Source organism: Tasmannia lanceolata, unplaced genomic scaffold (genome assembly GCF_043159265.1).
Source record: "Tasmannia lanceolata isolate RefF3 unplaced genomic scaffold, GAP_Taslan_0.1 ptg000007l, whole genome shotgun sequence".
Classification (NCBI taxonomy): Eukaryota; Viridiplantae; Streptophyta; class Magnoliopsida; order Canellales; family Winteraceae; genus Tasmannia; species Tasmannia lanceolata.
In genome coordinates, this window is record NW_027518684.1 from 20372141 (window position 1) to 20392500 (window position 20360).

Here is a 20360-nt window from a genome sequence, read left to right on the forward strand (position 1 = left end):
CCCTTTTCAAGTGCTTTTTAGATCCTACTCGAGTCCACGATCCATTTCAAATAGGTCCTAGGTCCTAGGTCCTATTTACAAGTTATATGTACGGCGGAGTAAGAGGAAAACATGAGAAAAAGAAAGAACTGTCATAAAACGAAATGTAAAAAATAAATGTTATTTGTCCCTTTGAGTAGGTCTTTTTTTAATATTATGAAAATGCTTCTCCTAAATAGTCAGATGAACAAAAAAATATAAAGAATATTTTCATCGATTCGGCTCTAGGACATCTATTGCATTTTGTGGCACAATCCGAAATTATTTTGGACCCTATGATATGAATCCAATGAACACAACCGGATCCCATTTTGTGTCCAAATCCCGTCTATTGTCCATCAGCATTCGGATCCTTTGGATCCATCAAGCCGTTCGGTGTGAGACCACAAATGTTCACCCACAAAAGAAAAAAGGGTACTTTGTGATCAAAAGAATGTACAATATCATTTCTCTGATTAACATTCTAAAAGATAAAAGGGTGGTGGCATTTCCAACCCCTTGCACTGGATAATTCCTCATATTGCAACATTTTAAAAAAATACATTTGAGCTTTGCACTCCATGTCAATCCCTGTTACCTGGATAAGGAATATGCAAAACATATAAAGATAATGAAATAAAAAAGACATGTCCATTTTGTTCAAATGGAAAGCTCTTCATCCCAACCCCTTCCTTCCATCAGTTGGATTTCAAATAGTATTTCTTGAAATGTAAATAAGCATTCCAAAGCATCCATTCCTCAGAAAATGAAAATCCTCATCTTCCCCTTGTCCATTCTTGTGTTGTCATAGCACATACCCATTGACAATATCTGTATCATTATAATAATCAAAATGTAATCCAGACCCAATCATATTAAAAATGGGATTGCCAAATTGCTGATACCCTGTGTGTTTCCATGTTCGCCACTCTTGGCAATCTCCTTCAGACTACACCATGCTTTCCTTCTACGTTTACTTGACCTGCCACTGCTTTTACCCATCTCCGAAGTTGCCGAACTCTTATCAGTTCCAACTGTCTTGTTAGATGAAAATCCATTCATCTTCCTTTTCTCCTTCGCAAGGAGCCCTGTTCTATCCACAGGGGTCACTGGACTACTTTCAAAAGGAATCTCTTTGGTTGTTAGATCTTCCTTATGCCTACTAAAATTTGTTTCTGAAATGGAATCTCTGGTCTCTATATTTTTCTGAGAGACGGGGGGTTTTCGGCGTTTGGAGCTGTCGGGTTTTGATCCTGAGATGGGTTCTGATCTTGTAGCAAATATCTCTTTCATGTGACCTTTTGGGGTGCCCTTTTTCAGGTTTCGGTTCGAACAGAAATGGCATGTATAAACCACATTGTTCTGTGTCGGCATGCGTGATTTCTTGCGGCGCCCGTGCACCTTGGCTGTGTTCTTTTCTATTCTGACAGTACAATTAACACCAGGCAGAAGAGCTGTTTCACATCTGTACAACATTTAGTAAGAAAAGAGCAAATAAGATGCGTGTTCCCATAAATGAAGAATGTTGCTGATGATTAGATGCCTGAATTCAGATATTATTTTTTGAAGTTAACACAAATTTATGTTCATAAAAAAATGATAACAAGAAATTACTAAAGAGGCAATGGTAAGGTCATGACAACAGGGACAAAGTGTCCCACGTCTGCTAACAGCAACAATACCATCCCCTTTATGGCTTTATGAATATATCAATGACACCCACTCCACAGCCCAAGACCCTCTAAATGTATTACGTGTTTACCACTGGAAGCCCCACTCCAGTAAGCACTCTCCCCGAAATTGCTGGTAAAGCCATCTCATAGTGATGCCCAAGACCCTCTTTAATTTCTATTATAATATCTGCTAGCATCCAAGGTCCACTAGCTTGATCCATTGCCCAAGCCACAACATTAGCTGAATCACCTGCAATTATTAGAGAGCCCAGATTGGAATTCGAGTACCATTTTAGCCCTCAAAGGAGTGGTTTTGCTTCAGCCTCGTTTGCATCATAGATTCCAGCCGGACCAGAAAACCTGAAAACGACATTAATAGTCTCCCGCTATGATAGTCTACCATTCAAAAAAATAAAAAAAGGTCTCCCGCTATGATCTCGAACAATGCCCCCAATACCAGTTTTGCCTTAAATTCCTTCTGCGGTTCCATCAAAGTTGAATTTCAGGCACCCAGTAGGTGGAGGGGTCCATCCTGGAGTAGATTCGGTCTCTCTCCTTTCATTTACAACCAATGCCCAATTCCTCAAAATATCTTCCGTACTTCAACTTTATGTCATTTTTTGTCCCTCCCCAGGAGATCATATAAAGTTTGATGTCAAGATCCAGAATTCTCTTTTTGAGGCGATCACATGCATTAATCTTCTTCATTACCATCCAAGCAAAGGCCACTACCGACAATGGATTTCCAAACTCACACATTGTAAGAACCTTCTGTGCTCCAAGTTTAACTTGTAGAAAAAAGGATCAAACAAAAAATGCATCATCTACATCTGGGGTCCACACTCTACCACCCGATAAGGTAGGCGAACAATAACATGAGGAAAGAAGGCCAAGCAAGGAATAAAACTAGGAATTTCACTGTCTGTAAGGTTTCTCCTAAGCCTCATGTTGCAAGTTAACAACCTCCCACCCCACCCATCCCCCCCCCACCCCCCCCCCCCCCCCCCCCCCACGCCAACAACAACAACAACACACACACAGAGAAATATATATATCACAATCTCTTGACTCTCTGTTGGTCAGTTACTGGTATGGTTCCTGAATTCTTGGAAAAGACAGGGCACACCTATCTACAAATAAACCCAGAAGCTTGTCCCCTCAACTCTCCCCACTCTAAATCTCTCTCTCTTTATATATATATATATATATATATATATATATATATATATATATATATATATATATATATATATTTTGACGGTTGGGCATCATATAAATTCTCTCTCTCTCTCTCTCTCTATATATATATATATATATGGGAAAACGGTAAATGAGGTAGAGCTCATTTAGGCTAGAGGTAGAGTCCAACAAAAACATGGGTCCCACTTTTTTGAGGTGATCCAAAGCATTCATTTAGAAGGACTTTACATAGATAGGGTGTGTACAAAAAATCAGGTCCATAGGATAAACCTAACCCATCCAAAAATGGAGGGGAAAATGGACAGACACTATAGGGGACAAATGTGCCCACTTTTGCCCTAAACTTTTGGACGGATTAGGATGATCCAATGGACCTGATTTTTGGTACACACCCTATCTATGATTTGGCCTTGCAAATGAATGGTTTGGATCACCATAAAAAATGTGGGACCCATGTGTTTTGGCACTCTACCTCATTTAGCGTAAATGAGCTCTACCTCATTTACAATAAGCCCTATATATATATATATATATATATATATATATATATATATATATCACAATCTCTTGACTCTCTGTTGGTCAGTTACTGGTATAAGTTCCGGAATTCTTGGAAAAGACAGGGCACACCTATCTGCAAATAAACCTAGAAGCTTGTCCCCTCAGCTCTCCACACTCTAAATCTAACATAAGACTCAACCCACTCTTCGGACAAAGGTGGACTTCCATGCACCCAAACCTGGGTTCCTACTATTCCAATCCCCCCACTCCGGCCCATATTTATCCCCAATGATCTAGTACTATAATGCATCTTTCTCTTCCCCATATCTTCATAACCATTTTCCCAATAGTGCTTTGTTTCTTAATCTCACTTTTTTTATTCCTAGACCACTATTCTTCTTCAATCTACACACCTTTTGCTATTTCATGAGATGCACGAGTCTTTTATTTGCCTCTCCACCTTCCCAGTTGCAACTTTTCAATTCTTTTTTGCCACCTTTTGCAGGTATCTTATAGAAAGACATAAAATACATGGAGGTTTGCCAAATTCGCCTTAATGAGTGTGATTCTGCTCCGAAATGATAAATACATCTTCTTCCAGGCTGCTGACTTTCTTTCTATTCTCTCTAACACTAGATCCCACAATGCTGCTTGAGGAATTAAAATCCTAGTGGAAGCCCAAGGTAAGTAATCGAAAGGTCTTCTTGTTCTTCTTTCTGCACCCAAGGATGGTTGCATACCTTGCCACTATTTCAGGCTGCAAAATTATGCCTGCAATGTAGCTCTTTAAGAAATTGATCTTCAATCCCAAAACTATTTCGAACCAGCTGAACACTCTTTTTAGGCCTCCCACATGTGGCATTATCCTCCAAAAAAATTAGAATATCGTCTACAAATTGTAAATGAGATATGGAATGCAAGTTCCTGCTCGGTTTTAGCCATTTTATATAACCCTTCTCCTCCGCTTTAGAAATGAGTACACTTGGTGCTTCTACTACCAAAATGAATAGGTACAGGGATAGAGGGTACCCTTGCCTTAGACCCCTTGAACTACCAAAGAAACAGGCAGGGGATCCAATTACTAGAATGGATAGAGAGGGAGAGGTGACACAAACTTTTATCCAACTTCGCCTTTTTCCAGCAAAACCCATCTTTTGAAGGATTAAGTCTAGAGGGTTGGGCCTGTAGCTCAATGGTTGAGGCTTTGTTTCTCACCCTTGAGGTCGCAAGTTCGACCCAGCTTACCTACCAAAAAAGTATTAAGAAATTCAAGTCCACATAATCATATGCTTTTTCCAGGTCTATCTTGGCAATAACTCCACCTTTGCCTCCTCTTTTTCTTGTGTCGATTATTTCATTTGTGAAGAGGATACGAACCAGAATGTCTACCACTAACAAAAGCTCCTTGAAAGTGTGATATGACACCTCCCATTACCTCGTTTACTCTCCTGGCCCTTATTGGTCTAAAGCACCCCTCCTTGAGCCATATTGCTCCAAATTTTAAACGCCAACTGATTTTTTTTTTTTTTTTGAAATGGCGAAATATATTGATAAAACGGAACCGAGATGGTCCTCAGAATACAAAGGGAAAGAAGAAAGAAGAAAGAAGAGAAAAACAAAAACAACATACAAAATACAATTAAGGCGGTAAATAATCGAACCACTCTAGACCCTGCCTAATGACCCCAGATTTAGCTAGACCATTAGCTTCTTCATTAGCTGATCTTCTAAAAAGGGCAAAAGAAATCTCCGATCCTGACACCCAATCCGATATCTCGTCAATAAGGCTGAGAAATCTCCATGGAGGAGGAGCTTTACCAGCAAGCCATCTAATAACATTGGATGAATCCCCTTCCACAATCACCTTATCCAAGACTTGTCTTTCAATGTGAAGGATACCATAATACGCAGCTTTTACTTCGGCCTTTGACGAATCAGAAATCCCATTCGGACTGGAGAACGCCAACGCCAACTGATTTTCTCTCTCCTTAAAGTCTCATATTCTTCTTTGAGAGCTCCCCTATCTTCCTTTTCCTCTTCACCAAGGATTTATTTACTTTTCAAAAAAAATTAAGGGGTTCATTTCTTCTTTTATACCAAGCTAGTCTAGGGCCATTAAGATCTCTTACTTCCTATGTTTTCCCTTCTTTGATCCTCTTGTACCACTCTTTGATGTTTACCTCTGGAGCCTTTAACTTCTTACAAAATATAAAGCCCTTCCACACTGCTACTTGCATTTCCTTCCACCACTCCTTAACCTTATCATCTAATCCTAATATTTCACACAACGCCACACCAAATTTGAATATGAGCAATGGCCTGAAATTGGCCTCGGTAGTGCTCTCTGGATGATGAGGGAAGAAGAACTCTTCCCGCTCTTTAGAGAAAAAAAGCCGATCTAATCTGCAGAGAATAATATTATCTTGGTTATTTGTCCAAGCGAACTTCGCTCTCCCTAACGGCAAGTCCACCAATTCATACTCCTGAATAAAATTCGATAATTTCCCCATGATGGTTGTTATTCTCCAGGGCCAACTTTTCTCATGTGGGAACTGTGTGGTGTTGAAATCTCCCCCTACAATCCACGGAACATTCCAACCATATCAAATCTCCTACAAAACTATCCATAGGTTGTTATGAAGTCGTGACTTTGTTGGACCATACACTACTGAGAGCTTCCATTTTATGTTCATTTCCACCATTTCTTCCATGAAAATTTATCTTCCCACCTTAATATCATGATTCCTCTCACCATTCCTTTAGCATCCAATGCACCAAAAAAAAAAAAAAAAAAAAAACTTTGATTCTAAAATCACTGTGATATCTGCACCTCTCACCTTAATTGTTTCTTTCAATGCATTCCTTTTCTCTTTTGATCTCAAGAACTTGATAATCCAGAAGATGATCTTCATATTAACTTTTGTGAATAAAACCTGTATGGGTTTACTCAAGCTCCCTTAAACCCTTAGTTTTAACCAAGGTTGCCAGAGCGGGAATCGAAAGCGGGAATCGAAGGCTCCCAGGGAAGAGTCCTGCCCAAGGTTGCCAGAGCAGGAATCGAAACGGGAATCGAAAGCGGGAATCGAAGGCTTCCAGGGAAGAATCCTGCTTCCTTGGTTTTAACCTTATTTATTGTGTTGCAGTCAGTGTCCGTTTCTTCTTCCGTGTCTCGCTTTCATTCACCTGGAATAACACACCTAGCTCCTTTCCCATTTCCTACATAGAGCCTTGCTCAGATAATTGAGTTTCTTCTGAGTCCAACTTTCTTTCTACCGAAATCAACTTCCAGAGAATCCTCTTCCACTGACGTTATTCCTTCTATCATTTCCAACTCCATGTTCTGAGAAGAAGTATGTGGTTATGCATATTAATTTATCTATCAAGTATAGAACATGTATTTATGGGGATAAGAGAAATCATTACTAGAAGTGATTGATATCTAGATCATCAAGATCAACATAGGGAGCACCGTTACCACAACCAAGGTTTTAAATTTCAGTTTCGATCAAAATTTCGGCCAAAATCTCGTAAAATCACAGAAATGTTTCAGTACGAAATCACAACCAAAATACAGGTAAGATTATTCGATACTGGTTTTTATTTTTTATCCTTTCTTCAGAAACATCTTAAAGGAATCTTGCTGTTCTTCTCTTTTCATCTGAAAAGTTGCATGTTTCCCATATTTCAACTGAAATATTAATGAAATCCCAAAATTTCGGGCGAAATCTGATATTTCCCGAAACTAAGTGGATTTTGTTTTGGTAGCAGCTGAAATCATAATACTTCGACAGAAACAAAATGTTTGACCAGAACTGAAAACCATAGGCACAACAAAAAGGCCATGTAAAAGATTTTCGACTAGGGTCTCAAGAACCACTCTTCCTTCAACTCATAAAATTTTCCAATGCACCAAGAAATGATTTCTTTTTGTTCTCTTTCACAATCCCAATGAAACAACAGTGTTTTCTCAATTTGGTGTTCACCATGGTCAACATCAATGAAGTCCTAAACACATTTGGTCCACATAGGTTAGTTCTGTTAACTTACAAATACTAGTGTGCCATGAAATAAGGAGCCACCTTGGTCTATTAGCTGCTATTGGCAGGATCTTATCTTTATCTTTGAAATAAGGTGCCACCTTGGTCTATTAGCTACTATTAGGAGGATCTTATCTTTGACATTAACCCTCGGTCCTCTCACCCGTACATAGAAGGTAGTCAAGTAGCAGATGTTGTTGCCAAGTGCCAACCATGCTTGTGTATTGAGAAGAAATAATACTTTTTGGACATGTAATGATCTCCCTAGCTGTGCTATGGGAGCTATAAGATGTGATTTATTGGGCATTCTTGGTATTCGATTTAATTAATTCTTTTGTTTTTTTTCATGTGTTGAGGCAAGGCGGCATGTCCTCTTGCAATTTTTTCTCTAATATCATTAAAATTTAAGGTGTCAGCCCATGTCCCTGGATAAATTTCAGGTTAAAAAAAAGTGAGCAATGAAAATAACTAATTTAGAAAAATAGCAAAACTGATAGCATTGGATTGGTTTAAGGCAAAGCCACTAACGACATAGATCATTACATTGGAACCTATTTGTCAAAGAACTTAAGAACATCAATTCAAAACTATTTAAACTTCCATCGACATGTGTTGATTTCGACTAATATGTGACCGAATTCCAAAGTTTGATTTATTGATGCACCCACATAACCAAAAATACCCCGGATATCTAAGAAATATCACTGCAAGTTCCATTAACAAGATGAGTAAATTGAAAAGTAAAAGAAATAACACGATCAACAGCTTTCAAAACATAAAATATTCATGTTCAGAATGAACCTTATTATTCCAAACACACAGATCTTGGTAAACCATTATGTATGGTTCTCTTGCTTATGTAATAGTTTCTAAGTATGTATTGTGCTTATTTTAGCATTTCCTAAAGTTACATCTTAAATGTTTACCATTTCCATGGGCTTCCATAAACTTATGTGATGTTTACGAGATTTCCATGGACTACCATAAACTTCCACAAAATACTTCAACTCTCATATATCTAAGAAATATCACTGTAAATTCCTTTAACAAGACGAGTAAATTGAAAAGTAAAAGAAGTAACACGATCATCAGCTTTCAAAACATAAAATTTTCATGTTCAGAATGAACCTTATTATTCCAAACCCACAGATCTTGGTAAACCATTATGTATGGTTCTCTTGCTTATGTAATATTTTCTAAGTATGTATTTGTGCTTACTTTAGCATTTCCTAAAGTTACATCTTAAATTTTTACCATTTCCATGGGCTTCCATAAACTTATGTGATATTTACAAGATTTCCATGTACTACCATAAACTTCCACAAAATACTTCAACTTCCATAGAAACCAAAGTCCACATTGAAACTGATGTTTGAATCCTTGTTCAAAATCCAAATAATGTTTAAGATAATTGCTGACTTTGTAGCTAAAATAACTACACACCTGCAAATGCCAATATAGAACCAACATTGAAACTCATAATATATGTTTGATTGATTCAACCAACTCAACCCTAATAATGCACACACTACACACAGACGCATGCTGACACATACAACCACATGCGTGCACACACAAAGAAATAAATATAAACATATGGAAAAAAAACAAAATTGTTTGATAATCTCATTATGGATTTACTGTCCATTTAAACAGTCAAACAAAAAAGGGTTAAATAATCAATCCAACAAAAAAATAGAAACACAACCAACCTCTGGCAAGGAAAGAGTGATGAATCAAGAGGAATGCCCATGGCCTTTGCACTAGTAGCCAAATTGTGTCCAAACAAAGCAGCTAGAGGAGGTATTGAGGCTTCTCCACTCGCCCATAATGCCAGCTTCTGCAAATGCTGCATTCTCAAGATAGAATTCACATTTTTGAACCCTTTGACATGTTTCCTCCCAGTGCTCTCCTCACGAAGAGTTGCAAATCGATATCCCAAATTGGGTGACAACGAATTCTTCATTTTCTCTTTCTTAGCCATTTATACGTGATCAAATATTATTGAAAATCTTGCAAGTACTTTCAAATAATATCGCCAGCATATATAGTTACATAGCAAGGTGCCACTCGCAATGTCCTTCTAACAATAAATTCAAGCAATCATCAGAGTTAGAATACGCACATGCATGTTAGGATTGAGATTTGATTAAACAAACTTCAAAATCATAAGAGTATGAGTTTGCAAGAAACATTTCATGGTATCAGAGTCAAGTGGTTTCCAAAAGTGTATTGGACAATATCTGGTGACCAACGACAGTGAAGTATAGTTCAGTTAGAGGCTGTTTGGATTTAAGGAAAAAAATTCCATGAAAAAAATATTCAATGAATAAATTCTAGGGTCCGTCAAGGTTGAAATTTTCCTACCAAACAGGAACCGATTTTGATTTTGCAAAAAAAATTTCCATGGAAGTGAGTTAACGAAACACTACAAAATTCATTTTACAGGGAATACATCCAAACATCCCCTAAGAAAATTTATCAAACATAGAGCATAGTCTATGGCAAGGTTTTAAATTTCGGTTTCGGTGTCGGTTTCGGTCACCACCGAAACCTTCGGCCGAAATCATGTAAAAATATGATTATGATTTCATTTTTATTTTTAATTTCGACCTTTGGTGATTTCAGTGGAAATTTTGTCTATTTCGGTGAATATTTCATCAATTTCAGTGGGAATTATAACATTTCAGTGGATCTATTTAAAATTTCTGTGGAAATTTTGTGAAAAAAGACTAAAAACAAAATTTCAACCGAAACCAAAATCTTGTAAAGAAACGACTTCATGTAAATTTTGTTTCGGTCGCGGCCGAACCGAAATTTAAAACCATAGTCTATGGCACCTTGAATTCGAAATGCAAAAAAAAAATTAAAATCCATAAGGTTACTACCAAACACATTACTTAATAAACATTTAGAAGCATCTACACTAATTTTTACACATGGATTATTTACACACTGGCTTGGCACCCGACAAATTCCCCAATTAAATAAATCAAGCATTGAGCATGGCCCTAATCTTTCTGGTGTTGTTTAGCTATTCTCACTTTATTGCTTCATTTGCAAGCCACTAATAGGATATGAAGATGGTTGAATGCCCTAGGCTAATCCCAATTCAGCGAGACCAAAGCCACAAACAATTACAACAAAAAAAAAGAAAAAAAAATTAGATGGGAGTCACTTAGAATTGTCGAATGAAAAGTTAACTGTTTATGAGAATATACACCGAATTTCAGTATATGTCTTAGCTAAAGTGCCTACTAAAGGGTAAGAGAATGTAGTTTATTTTGGATTGATATCTTGATCAAGGTGCATAGATTTACAGGAATGCAAAACAAACTCTAAACCCTAAATTTTAGCAATAGAAAAGCCAAAACAGAAAGAGAAAAAAATAGTAGAGAAAACATATCAAATGCACAACATTAGATTGCATACCTTGATTAAAAAAGAAAACCAACCCTGCATACCCCAAGTCTAAACCATCCTTTTTGGGTATTTGAAGCAGTTGGGATCAGTTCGCCCTTTCCTCGGATGTTCACGCAATTCGAGATCAACTTGCCCTAAGAGTTATGTATCTTACGAAGGTAAGGAGAGAGAGACAGAACTAAATAAAGTATAGGTACTACATAGGGTAGATAGATTTAGGGGGCTGATATTTGCACTGCCATATTTGGACAATGGCACTACTCACTTTGTTTTACATTATTTTAGTAAGGTTTTAGGGTACTGGTACTAAATAGTAAGGGGTGCAACTCAAGTCGGGTTCAATCCGGAAAAAAGCCGGGTTGGGTTGAGTTCGGGTTGAGGGCTTGGGCAACCCGACCTGAGTGAAACCCGACATTCTTAATAGTTTTTTTAATTTTCTTAACCATTTACTCAACCCGAGCCCGACCCGAGTTCCAACCCGACCCGAGGAACCCGTTTTCCAAAGTGAGTAGTGCCATTGTCCAAATATGGCAGTGCAAATATCAGCCCCCTAAATCTATCTATCCTATTTAGTACCTATACCCTATTTAGTTCTCTCTCCCTTACCTTCGTAAGATACATAACTCCTAAGGCAAGTTGATCTCGAATTGCGTGAACATCCGAGGAAAGGGCGAACTGATCCCAACTGCTTCAAATACCCAAAAAAGGGTGGTTTAGACTTGGGGTATGCAAGGTTGGTTTTCCTTTTTAATCAAGGTATGCAATCTAATAGTGTGCATTTGATTTGTTTTCTCTACTATTTTTTTCTCTTTCTGTTTTGGCTTTCTTATTGCTAAAATTTAGGGTTTAGAGTTTGTTTTCCATTCCTGTAAATCTATGCACCTTGATCAAGATTTCAATACAAACAATCCAAGATAAATTACATTTTCTTACCCTTTAGTAGGCACTTCTGGCTAAGGCACATAATGAAATTCGGTGTATATCCTCATAAATAGTTAACTTTTCATCCGACAATTCTAAGTGACACCCATCTAATTTTTTTCCCTTTTTTTTCGCTGTAATTGTTTGTGGCTTTGGTCTCGCTGAATTGGGATTAGCCTAGGGCATTCAACCATCTCCATATCCTATTAGTGGCTTGCAAATGAAGCAATAAAGTGAGAATAGCTAAATAACACCAGAAAGATTAGGGCCATGCTCAATGCTTGATTTATTTACTTGGGAAATTTGTAGGGGTGCAACTCGGGTCGGGTTGAGGCCAACCCGACCCAACCTGAGGAACCCATTTTTCCAACCCAACCCGATTTCCAACCCGGCTGGGCTCAACCCGGCCCAACCTGATTTGCAATTCATGCACATGTTTTTTTTTGTGGGCCCCACTGTTTTTTTTTTGCTCACATTCCTACACAGGCATCCACCATATAAAAACTCTCTGTAACCGAACTGAAGGATAAATTTATGTTGAAATTTAAGCACATTTCTAGCTTCAATGGGAAATGTGTTTAGTTGAAATCGGGTTTTAAGCACATATCGGAATTGGAAATCGGGTTTCGGGTTGGGTCGGGTTGCCCGACACCCCAACCCGACCCAACCCGATTTCCAATTCAGGTTGATTTTTCCCAACCCAACCCAACCCAAATTCGGGTTCAACCCGTCAGGTTCGGGTTGAGCCCGACCCGAGTTGCACCCCTAGAATTTGTAGGGTGCCAAGTCAGTGTGTAAAGAAATCCATGTGTAAAAATTAGTGTAGATGCTTCTAAATGTTTATTAAGTAATGTGTTTGGTAGTAACCTTATGGATATTTTTTTGCATTTCGAATTCAAGGTGCCATAGACCATGGCTTAAAATTTCGGCCGAAACGCCGAAATTTTAAATAGATCCACCGAAATGTTATAATTCCCACTGAAATTGATGAAATATTCACCGAAATAGACAAAATTTCCACTGAAATCACCAAAATTTCGGTCGAAATTAAAAATGAAAACGAAATTAAAACAAAATTCCCATTGGCTTGTGTTCATGACAAGCTTAAGACTATGGGCTCGAGCTCGGCTCGCAAAAATTCAACCAAGCTTGAGCTCGGCTCGGCTTGGCTCATTTAGTAAACGAACGACCCCGAACCAAGCTTTTGATGAGCCCAGCCGAGCTTTTGATGAGCTCAGCCGAGCCGAGCCAGGCTCGCGCTTCGTTGGGCTCAGGTTCAGCTCGTTTAGTAAACACATTCAAAGCATAAATCAGAAAAACATTAGTCAATAACCCTAAACCCTTGTTCATACAAAATCTAAGAACGAACCTCACACGAGTACGATTTCTCCCCTTCAACACAGAAACCCTATTGTGATTTAAACGTTTACCCAAAGCATAAATCAGGAAAATAAATAGTGAATCCTAGTCTCACAGAAACCCTAATTCGATTTAAACTTGATTCAAAGCATAAATCAGAAAGAACATTAGTCAATAACCTTAAATCTTTAAGAACGAACCCCTCACACGAGTAGGGTTTCTCCCCTTCAATGAACGGTTGAGGGTTTCTCGCAAGCTCTCTCTGTTGAGTCGAAGAGGGTTTCTCACAAGCTTTCTCGCAAAAAAAAAAGTGTTGCGGCTAGGATTAGGGTTTCCCCTCTTTCTTCCTCCTTTGCTCGGTGGTTCGTCAGAAGATCAATCTTCTCTGTTCTCGCAAGCGCTCTCTCTAGGGTTTCTCGCTCTCTCTTCTCGCAAACTCAGAAAGGGTCGGTTCAGTTGCGCGAAAAAGAGAAGTCGATTTGGGGTTTTCTTTTTGGGAAATGTTATCCGCACTACTGTATTTTGATGAGGGCACTCCTCACTTTTATTAAAATTACGGTATGGCCCGCACCATAGGATGATCCAAACTGTCCATTAGATGGGCCACAGCCTAAATAGGTTGTGCCCCAAAAATCATTTCCATAGGTTGATCCTAACCCTCCAATCTGAATGTTAGAGGGTTGATTCTAACCCTCCAATCTGAATGTTAGAGGGTTGATTCTAACCCTCTATAGATCGGACGGTTAGAATCAACCTGTGGAAATAATTTTTGGGGCACAACCTATTTAGATTGTGGCCCATCTAATGGACGATTTGGATCATCCTATGGTGCGGGCCAAACCGCACTTTTAATAAAGTAAGGAGTGCCCTCATCAAAATACAGTAGTGCTGATAACATTTCCCTTTTTCAATTGAAAGTTGAAACACCTTTTTCCGATAAGTGTTGGGACCCACCTCAGAAGCCAATGAGAACAGCGTTGGTGCATTCAAGCGCATATAAGCTATATGCGCTTAGCGCACCAACACCTCTCTGTATTCTCTCTCTATATATATATAATATAAAGCTCGGCTTGGCTCGGCTTGTCCAAGCCGAACTATACAAAGCTCGAGTTCGGCTCGTTTATTTGACTAGCCTAATTTTTCGGCTCAGGTTCGGCTTGTTAAGTAAACGAACGAGCTCGGGCCGAGCTTTTAATGAGCCGAACCCAAACATGTTCGTGATCCGGCTCAGTTCGTTTGCAGGCCTACTACTAAATAGCCTAGATGGATTGAGGGGACTAATATCTGCATTGCCATATTTTAATAATGGCAACACTTTGTTTTGCATTTTTTAAATTAGGTTTTCAAGGCAGTTGTAGTACTCAAGATGCTATCAATATCCAATTGAAAGTGTAAACAAAGTGAGCAGTGTCATTATCAAGCTATAGCAGTGTGGATATCAAGTCTCCTAGATTTATTAATAACTATTGAAAATAGAAATCGATAAATATGTGGATTAGGATTTTATAAAGGGGACTATCAACTTGTTAATAGATTAGGATGTACAATAGATTTTTTTTCCTTCAAACGGCCAGAACAAGAAAGGGATTAATAAAGAAAAAGAATACATTGCCTTGAGTTTTGGCGACTTTAAAATAAAATTAATGGTGGGCCGACTCTAGTGTAGGGCTGGCAACGGGGCGGGTCAGGGCTGCATGTTGCAAATCCCCGGCCCCTTCCCCGCAGCAGGGAATTTCCCCTGTCCTCGTCTCCTCTCTGTTGCAGGGATGGCGGGGAATCCCCATCTCCTCCCCACAGGGAATATCTATTCCCCATCCCCGCCCTGCATCCTGTGGGGACAAAATCCCTGCCCCGTTCCGGCCCCAACATCAGCCTCTCTTTAGTCATTGATATACTACTGCTCGGTTTCCCTAATCAAAAGTAGCAGATATATCACTTCCTTTGTTACTTGTTAGGTTTAAAACTTAAAAGGTAAAGTTAAAAAGATCTGAGATGATGTTGGCACTCCTATGTTTTTTATATCTTCCGCTAACTCATCTTGTCTAGTTGTCTTTTAAGTTTTAATTTTTAAACAGACAGACTATGTCCGTGCACTTTTCAAAATATGGTAGTTCCAAAATCATTAGCCTAAAAGAAAGAATGCAAATGTGAAACTAAAATGTTTGATATTATATTCCCAATCCAGTTCCCACGACAAAAAAAACACTTAAAAAATACTAAAATAAATTGTATTGATTAATGGGCCAAGGCGGGGCGGGGCGGGGCCAACTACATCCCCATCCCTGCGCCGGGGGATTTTTAAAACCCCCATCCCTGCTCAAATAGGGGAACCCCTGCCATGCGGGGTGGGGCAGGGCAGATCCCCGCTTTCACGGGTGAAAATGTGAAATTGCCAACCCTACTCTAGTGGTCGTAAACTTGTAGATTGAGATAGATTTGGCGTGTTTGCTCTGTGTGCACCACAACAAAGTTTCCACTTGTACTAATAGATGATGTTTTTATCCAGAGTGTTGGGGGATTTTGGTTTCCAAACTTTAATGAGATTTTTTATAGGGAAATGATGTCAACACTGATAAATTTTGAAGAGAAGATTTTCTATTATTCTTAGATGAATTACAAAGAGTAGGTTAGTGCTTATATAGAGCACTTACATGATAAGGATAGAAGGGAAATCAAGATGACTATGGAAGAAAGAATCATAATCAAATCTACCTAATTAAATCGACTTTCCTAATATTTCTTGCTTGCCTCTTCTAATCCACTTGCCTAATTTATCTAGTCTCCTCATTTACCCAATCTACCTCCAAGATGATCCAACGGTGAGATCTTAACACAAACTAACCGTTGGATCCCACATATTCTAACATGCCCCCTCAAACGTATATAGATTGAAAATCGATATATGTTTGATTACAATAAAATTCCCGAGTAAAATTACAATAAAACAACCTTGATCACATCGCTAGAAGCTTCGATTTCCGGCGGCCGACTGGCTAGATTGGCCGACCGCACGGTCACCTATTTTCCAAGTTTTTTCTACTCCCTACTTTTTCTATTTATCTCTTAGTTTTTTTTTTTGGCCCTAACTATCCTTCTTCCTTCCGCCATTTGCCTCACCATACTCTCTTCTCTTGCATGCGTTGCCGGTCGGAATTGCCTACCTCTTCTTGCAGCCTATGTCATTCAACGTTGGTGTCTGCCAGGCCTACATTCATTTCTTTCATCTGGTATATGGGCTTGTTCTCCAAAGGCACCTTGATATGCATTAGAAATCCAAAGAGAAAAAACATCAACCTCAACTTTCTTATTGCATGACGTGGATTTGATAATCACACTTTATTTCTTTCCAAAATAATCAAATATTATAATTCCATTTTGGAACCGTGTCTTGATCTCTACATCCTATTTTCTACGGTTAAGATCACTACCCACAGTTGATAAAGACACCCCCTCTTGCTTTTACTTAACGGCCTACCCCAAAGTTGATAGTTGCAAACCCTTTGATATTCGTGCACTCTTAAAAAAAAATCAGAGTTGTCGAATTTTTTTCCCTTGCTATTTGTCATTCTTAGCCGCATGTTGTCGCTCATCTCCCTACTTTTTCCTAGCTGCATGTTGTCGCTCATCTCCCATCTCTATACTTCCATTTTTTCTCTCTTTTATTCCTTGATCCATTTCAGTTGAGGTACCTCTTTGTAGTGCGTGCCTGAAATCGTTGCTCGACTCAGTTGAGGGGCCTCAATTCTTTGAGGTTCGTGCCTGAGAGAGTAGTTTCAATTTCCATGAGGATCGACCCATGGTGTTTAATCCCATGAGGATCGGCCCATGATGTGTTGCCCATCGAGGCTTTGGTCCATAGTGACCCACTTTTATGAGGTTCGGTATTCCAAATGGGCTCATGATACTTGCTCATTGAGGCTTGAGTTCGATTTAGCCCACTGAAGCTCTTCGCGACACATCAATAAAGCGGCACCTTTTTCAGCAATCAACACAAACCAACCGTTGGATCCCACATATTCTAACAAACACAACCATGTTTTTGTACAAGACGATCATGTTTCATGTCTTTTAGTATTTAAAAAGCTGTAAAAGGGTTTTGATACAAGACGATCATGTTTCTTGTCTTTTAGTATTTAAAAAGCTGTAAAAGGGTTTTAACAGTTCCCAAGAAGCACTTAGGTGACAATTAAATGCTAAAAGACAAGATAAATGAGCGCATGTACCAAAACATAGTTGTGCTGAAATCATTTCCCTTTTTATATGGTGTTCGAGTGTAGCTGCATGTAATTAAGGTGCCCCTTTGATATTTGCACCAACGACAACGCCTTTGACAACACATTTTTTAAGAGGGGGTCGTCAGATCAAACATCAATGGCGTAACTTATGTCGTAACCCCATTATGTACAGCACAATATAATTTCATCTTTAATGAATAGGGTTATGATAATGTTCAATTGCTCCCAAATTCTGGGAAAAGGTTTGCTACTCTTTTTAGAAAGAAAGAATGTAAAAGAAATGTAATGGAAGATATAATTTCCAATGCAATTATCAAAATCCAATAGCATTTATTTTCAAAAAATGACTGCTCTTATTAAGAATTAATCAAATAAACTTACTCCTACTAATAGTTAAAACAATCATTTAGCTTATTAATTAAAGCAATGATGTATAATGACACCTGATATGTGCAACGAGCAATAATAACATGGGATCATAAAGTTCACAAGGGATTCCATGGAGAATAACTCGACATAATGGCATTCTTAAAAAAAAAAAAACTCCTAAACCTATTCAAAAAATACTATTATAATGATGAAAGTGCCATTAGTGAAAAACACAAGGTGCAGATATCAACCGCTGTGATCAACTTACAAAATTTATGCCATTGCAACCATTTTGACAACTACACCAACTAATATTGTCTTTGACTGGTATGGTGTCTGCTGGGACATTTTGAAGAGCTTAAAAAAAATTTCACAACAGTTAACTCAGTTAGAATGGAGAAAACAAATCAATTTTTATGTTCAAAATCAACATATGATGGTTCCAATATCAATAGCCAACAACGAGGGTCATCAATACCAAAGTCAGGTCATCACATCCTCTCATTTTGACGCTCTCATTTGATTTTTATCATCGATGAAACACAACCACTGAAATAAAACAGGACTATCATCATTAAAATTGACACCATTTAAACCTAGCTTAGCCAATGTCCATTTAGAAATAAAATCGTTAAACATTATAAGGCTGCTATCATTACCAACTACATGAGTACCTGTTATATGATTACCAAAGCACAGCTAGACTAATATCATTTCCCACCAAATGTAAATACAAGCTAAAAAATGTACAGGTAGCATAGCATGGCTGGACTGATATGATCATCAAGAGAATAGTTGAAGAGACTCTACTAGAATGTACTAGGTACCTGGACACTTCACTCTCTCCCTTTCTTGCTTATGATTATGACAACACTACCTAAACCAAAAGGAACAAATGGTAGACAAAAGTGCAAAACTAAATACAGTTCAAACTAAGGGAGATCTGTACTTTCAAGCATCATGGAAATTTAAACCATTACCGAACTGGGATCACTTGAAATTAACTTAAAGTAAAAAAAAAAACTGAAGTGTTATACTAGGATGTGATAGAAACTTCAAAACTGGGCAAATTAACACAAACTTGCAAACACAAAAAAGAGGAACAGGGAGTATACAACTCCAAGTCCAGGCGAGTGAGTATACATACAACCATCTGTCATAATTATAATCGCAAAAAATCTAAGAGGAAAACATATTAAAGACAACTGTGTATGACCTGAACACTTAGGATAGCTTCTTTACTCCCTATCCCCATCATATAGGGGTATTACATCGGTACTAAAGGAAAAACCATATCCTCAAATGATGCTACTTTGACTACAATCACACACAAGACAATATAATTCTCATCCAAATTTTAGATATACTAGCCAACCATAGCAGGTAATCACAACAAAATAATCTGATTCAGTGAACTGACAATATATGTAAACTAAAAGAAAACCAAAGTAATACAATGAAAAACAAACATTCATAAGATGCAACCTAGGACAAACATTCTCAAATCACCACCAAACAAAGAGGATATGCACAGAAATCTGCAGGTTTTGCCTAAATATGGTTCGACTTTGTTCTTAAACAAAAGGAACCATTGCAAATAAAATAAGCACATCATGACTAAAGGTATGGTTACCTATCCATTGCATGGATTATCTAATAAAAAAAATCAAAATGGAGGGACATTTTACAAACAAAAGCTACACTCTACAGGCTATATCCTAGCATATGCATGATCTCATGTTTATCCCAAAGCAAATCATTAAAGAATAAAAATCCTTCATACCTTAAGGGATAAAGCAAAGAGAAAATATAATTGATCTTCTTACCTGGATAGTTGAAGCAACGATAGTTGCAGCAGTGGAGTTGCGGGAGTGAGAACCGAATCGTTGATCCTTCTCTTTTCCTCTGATCTCACTCTGTTTTTTTATCCCGTACTTTTTTATGTTCTCTTATATCTAATGAAAACGAAAACCTGAGCTTGATCTCTCGGATTGCGTAGTGCCAAAAATGAATCTCAACTTCCTACTTCTGATAATCGAATTTCTTTCAATACTTTGATGACTAAAGAGATCAAAACATAGCAGATCTTTTGAATTTTGAAAGCTTTAGGGCCACAAACAGAGTTTCAAAGATTAGACCTAAAACCTTAGGGTTTAAAAGGTTTGGATCTAAGATTTGGGGTTTGAATGGAGGTTTCAAGTGATTTGCTGAAGGTAAGATAGCACAGGTGAACAAAGTATCAACGTAAAGGAGATTGCCGGCCAGAATTAGAGTTTCAGGTCATGAAAGTGAAGAGAAACAACTGACAATCAGTAGTTCCAAAGGAAAACAGGGAAGAAAATTGAAGAAATATGTTTGTCGGAGCTCGATCGGAGCTCGATCGGAGCTCACCGGAGAAGATGCAGGAGATGAGATGCACAAAGGATTAGGGTTTCAGAACTTTGGGGGATTTTCTCTCTAAACTCTCTCTCTGAAAAATTAGGCTCTGCAGACCCCTAATTAAAATAAAAATAAGAGCTTAAGTGGGTATTTATAGGCATTTTTAGAAATGATATTGGCACGACCTTCTTTGATAATTGGGGTTGGACGAGGCCACTTAAGTGGATTTTGATGATGATTGCAGT

The 20360-nt window shown here is 38.2% G+C and overlaps 1 protein-coding gene across 4 annotated transcripts; it reads right to left on the reverse strand.

Moving 5' to 3' along the window:
* Positions 1-475: 475 nt before the first annotated feature.
* On the reverse strand, positions 476-20108 carry LOC143882243 (RNase P Rpr2/Rpp21 subunit domain protein). Of its 4 annotated transcripts, XM_077385737.1 has the most exons (5): positions 19563-20108; positions 18215-18285; positions 18005-18093; positions 9142-9512; positions 476-1483 (listed from the first exon to the last, which is right to left on the reverse strand). In XM_077385737.1, exons 4-5 carry the CDS (start codon positions 9411-9413, stop codon positions 889-891), a joined length of 867 nt encoding a protein of 288 aa, XP_077241852.1. In that variant the 5' UTR covers positions 9414-9512; positions 18005-18093; positions 18215-18285; positions 19563-20108; the 3' UTR covers positions 476-888. The 4 variants fall into 4 exon arrangements, with proteins under 4 accessions (XP_077241852.1, XP_077241854.1, XP_077241855.1 ...); XM_077385739.1 differs by lacking the exon at positions 18215-18285; XM_077385740.1 differs by lacking the exons at positions 18005-18093; positions 18215-18285 and having other exon boundaries at positions 9142-9509.
* Between the last annotated feature and the right edge of the window lie 252 nt (positions 20109-20360).

Excerpts from the sequence above, each read along its gene's own strand:
- LOC143882243 (XM_077385740.1), bottom strand. The coding sequence starts at position 9,413 with ATGGCTAAGAAAGAGAAAATGAAGAATTCGTTGTCACCCAATTTGGGA. Across the intron at positions 1,484-9,141 it reads TCACTCTTTCCTTGCCAGAG|ATGTGAAACAGCTCTTCTGC; the intron begins GTTGGTTGTGTT and ends AATGTTGTACAG.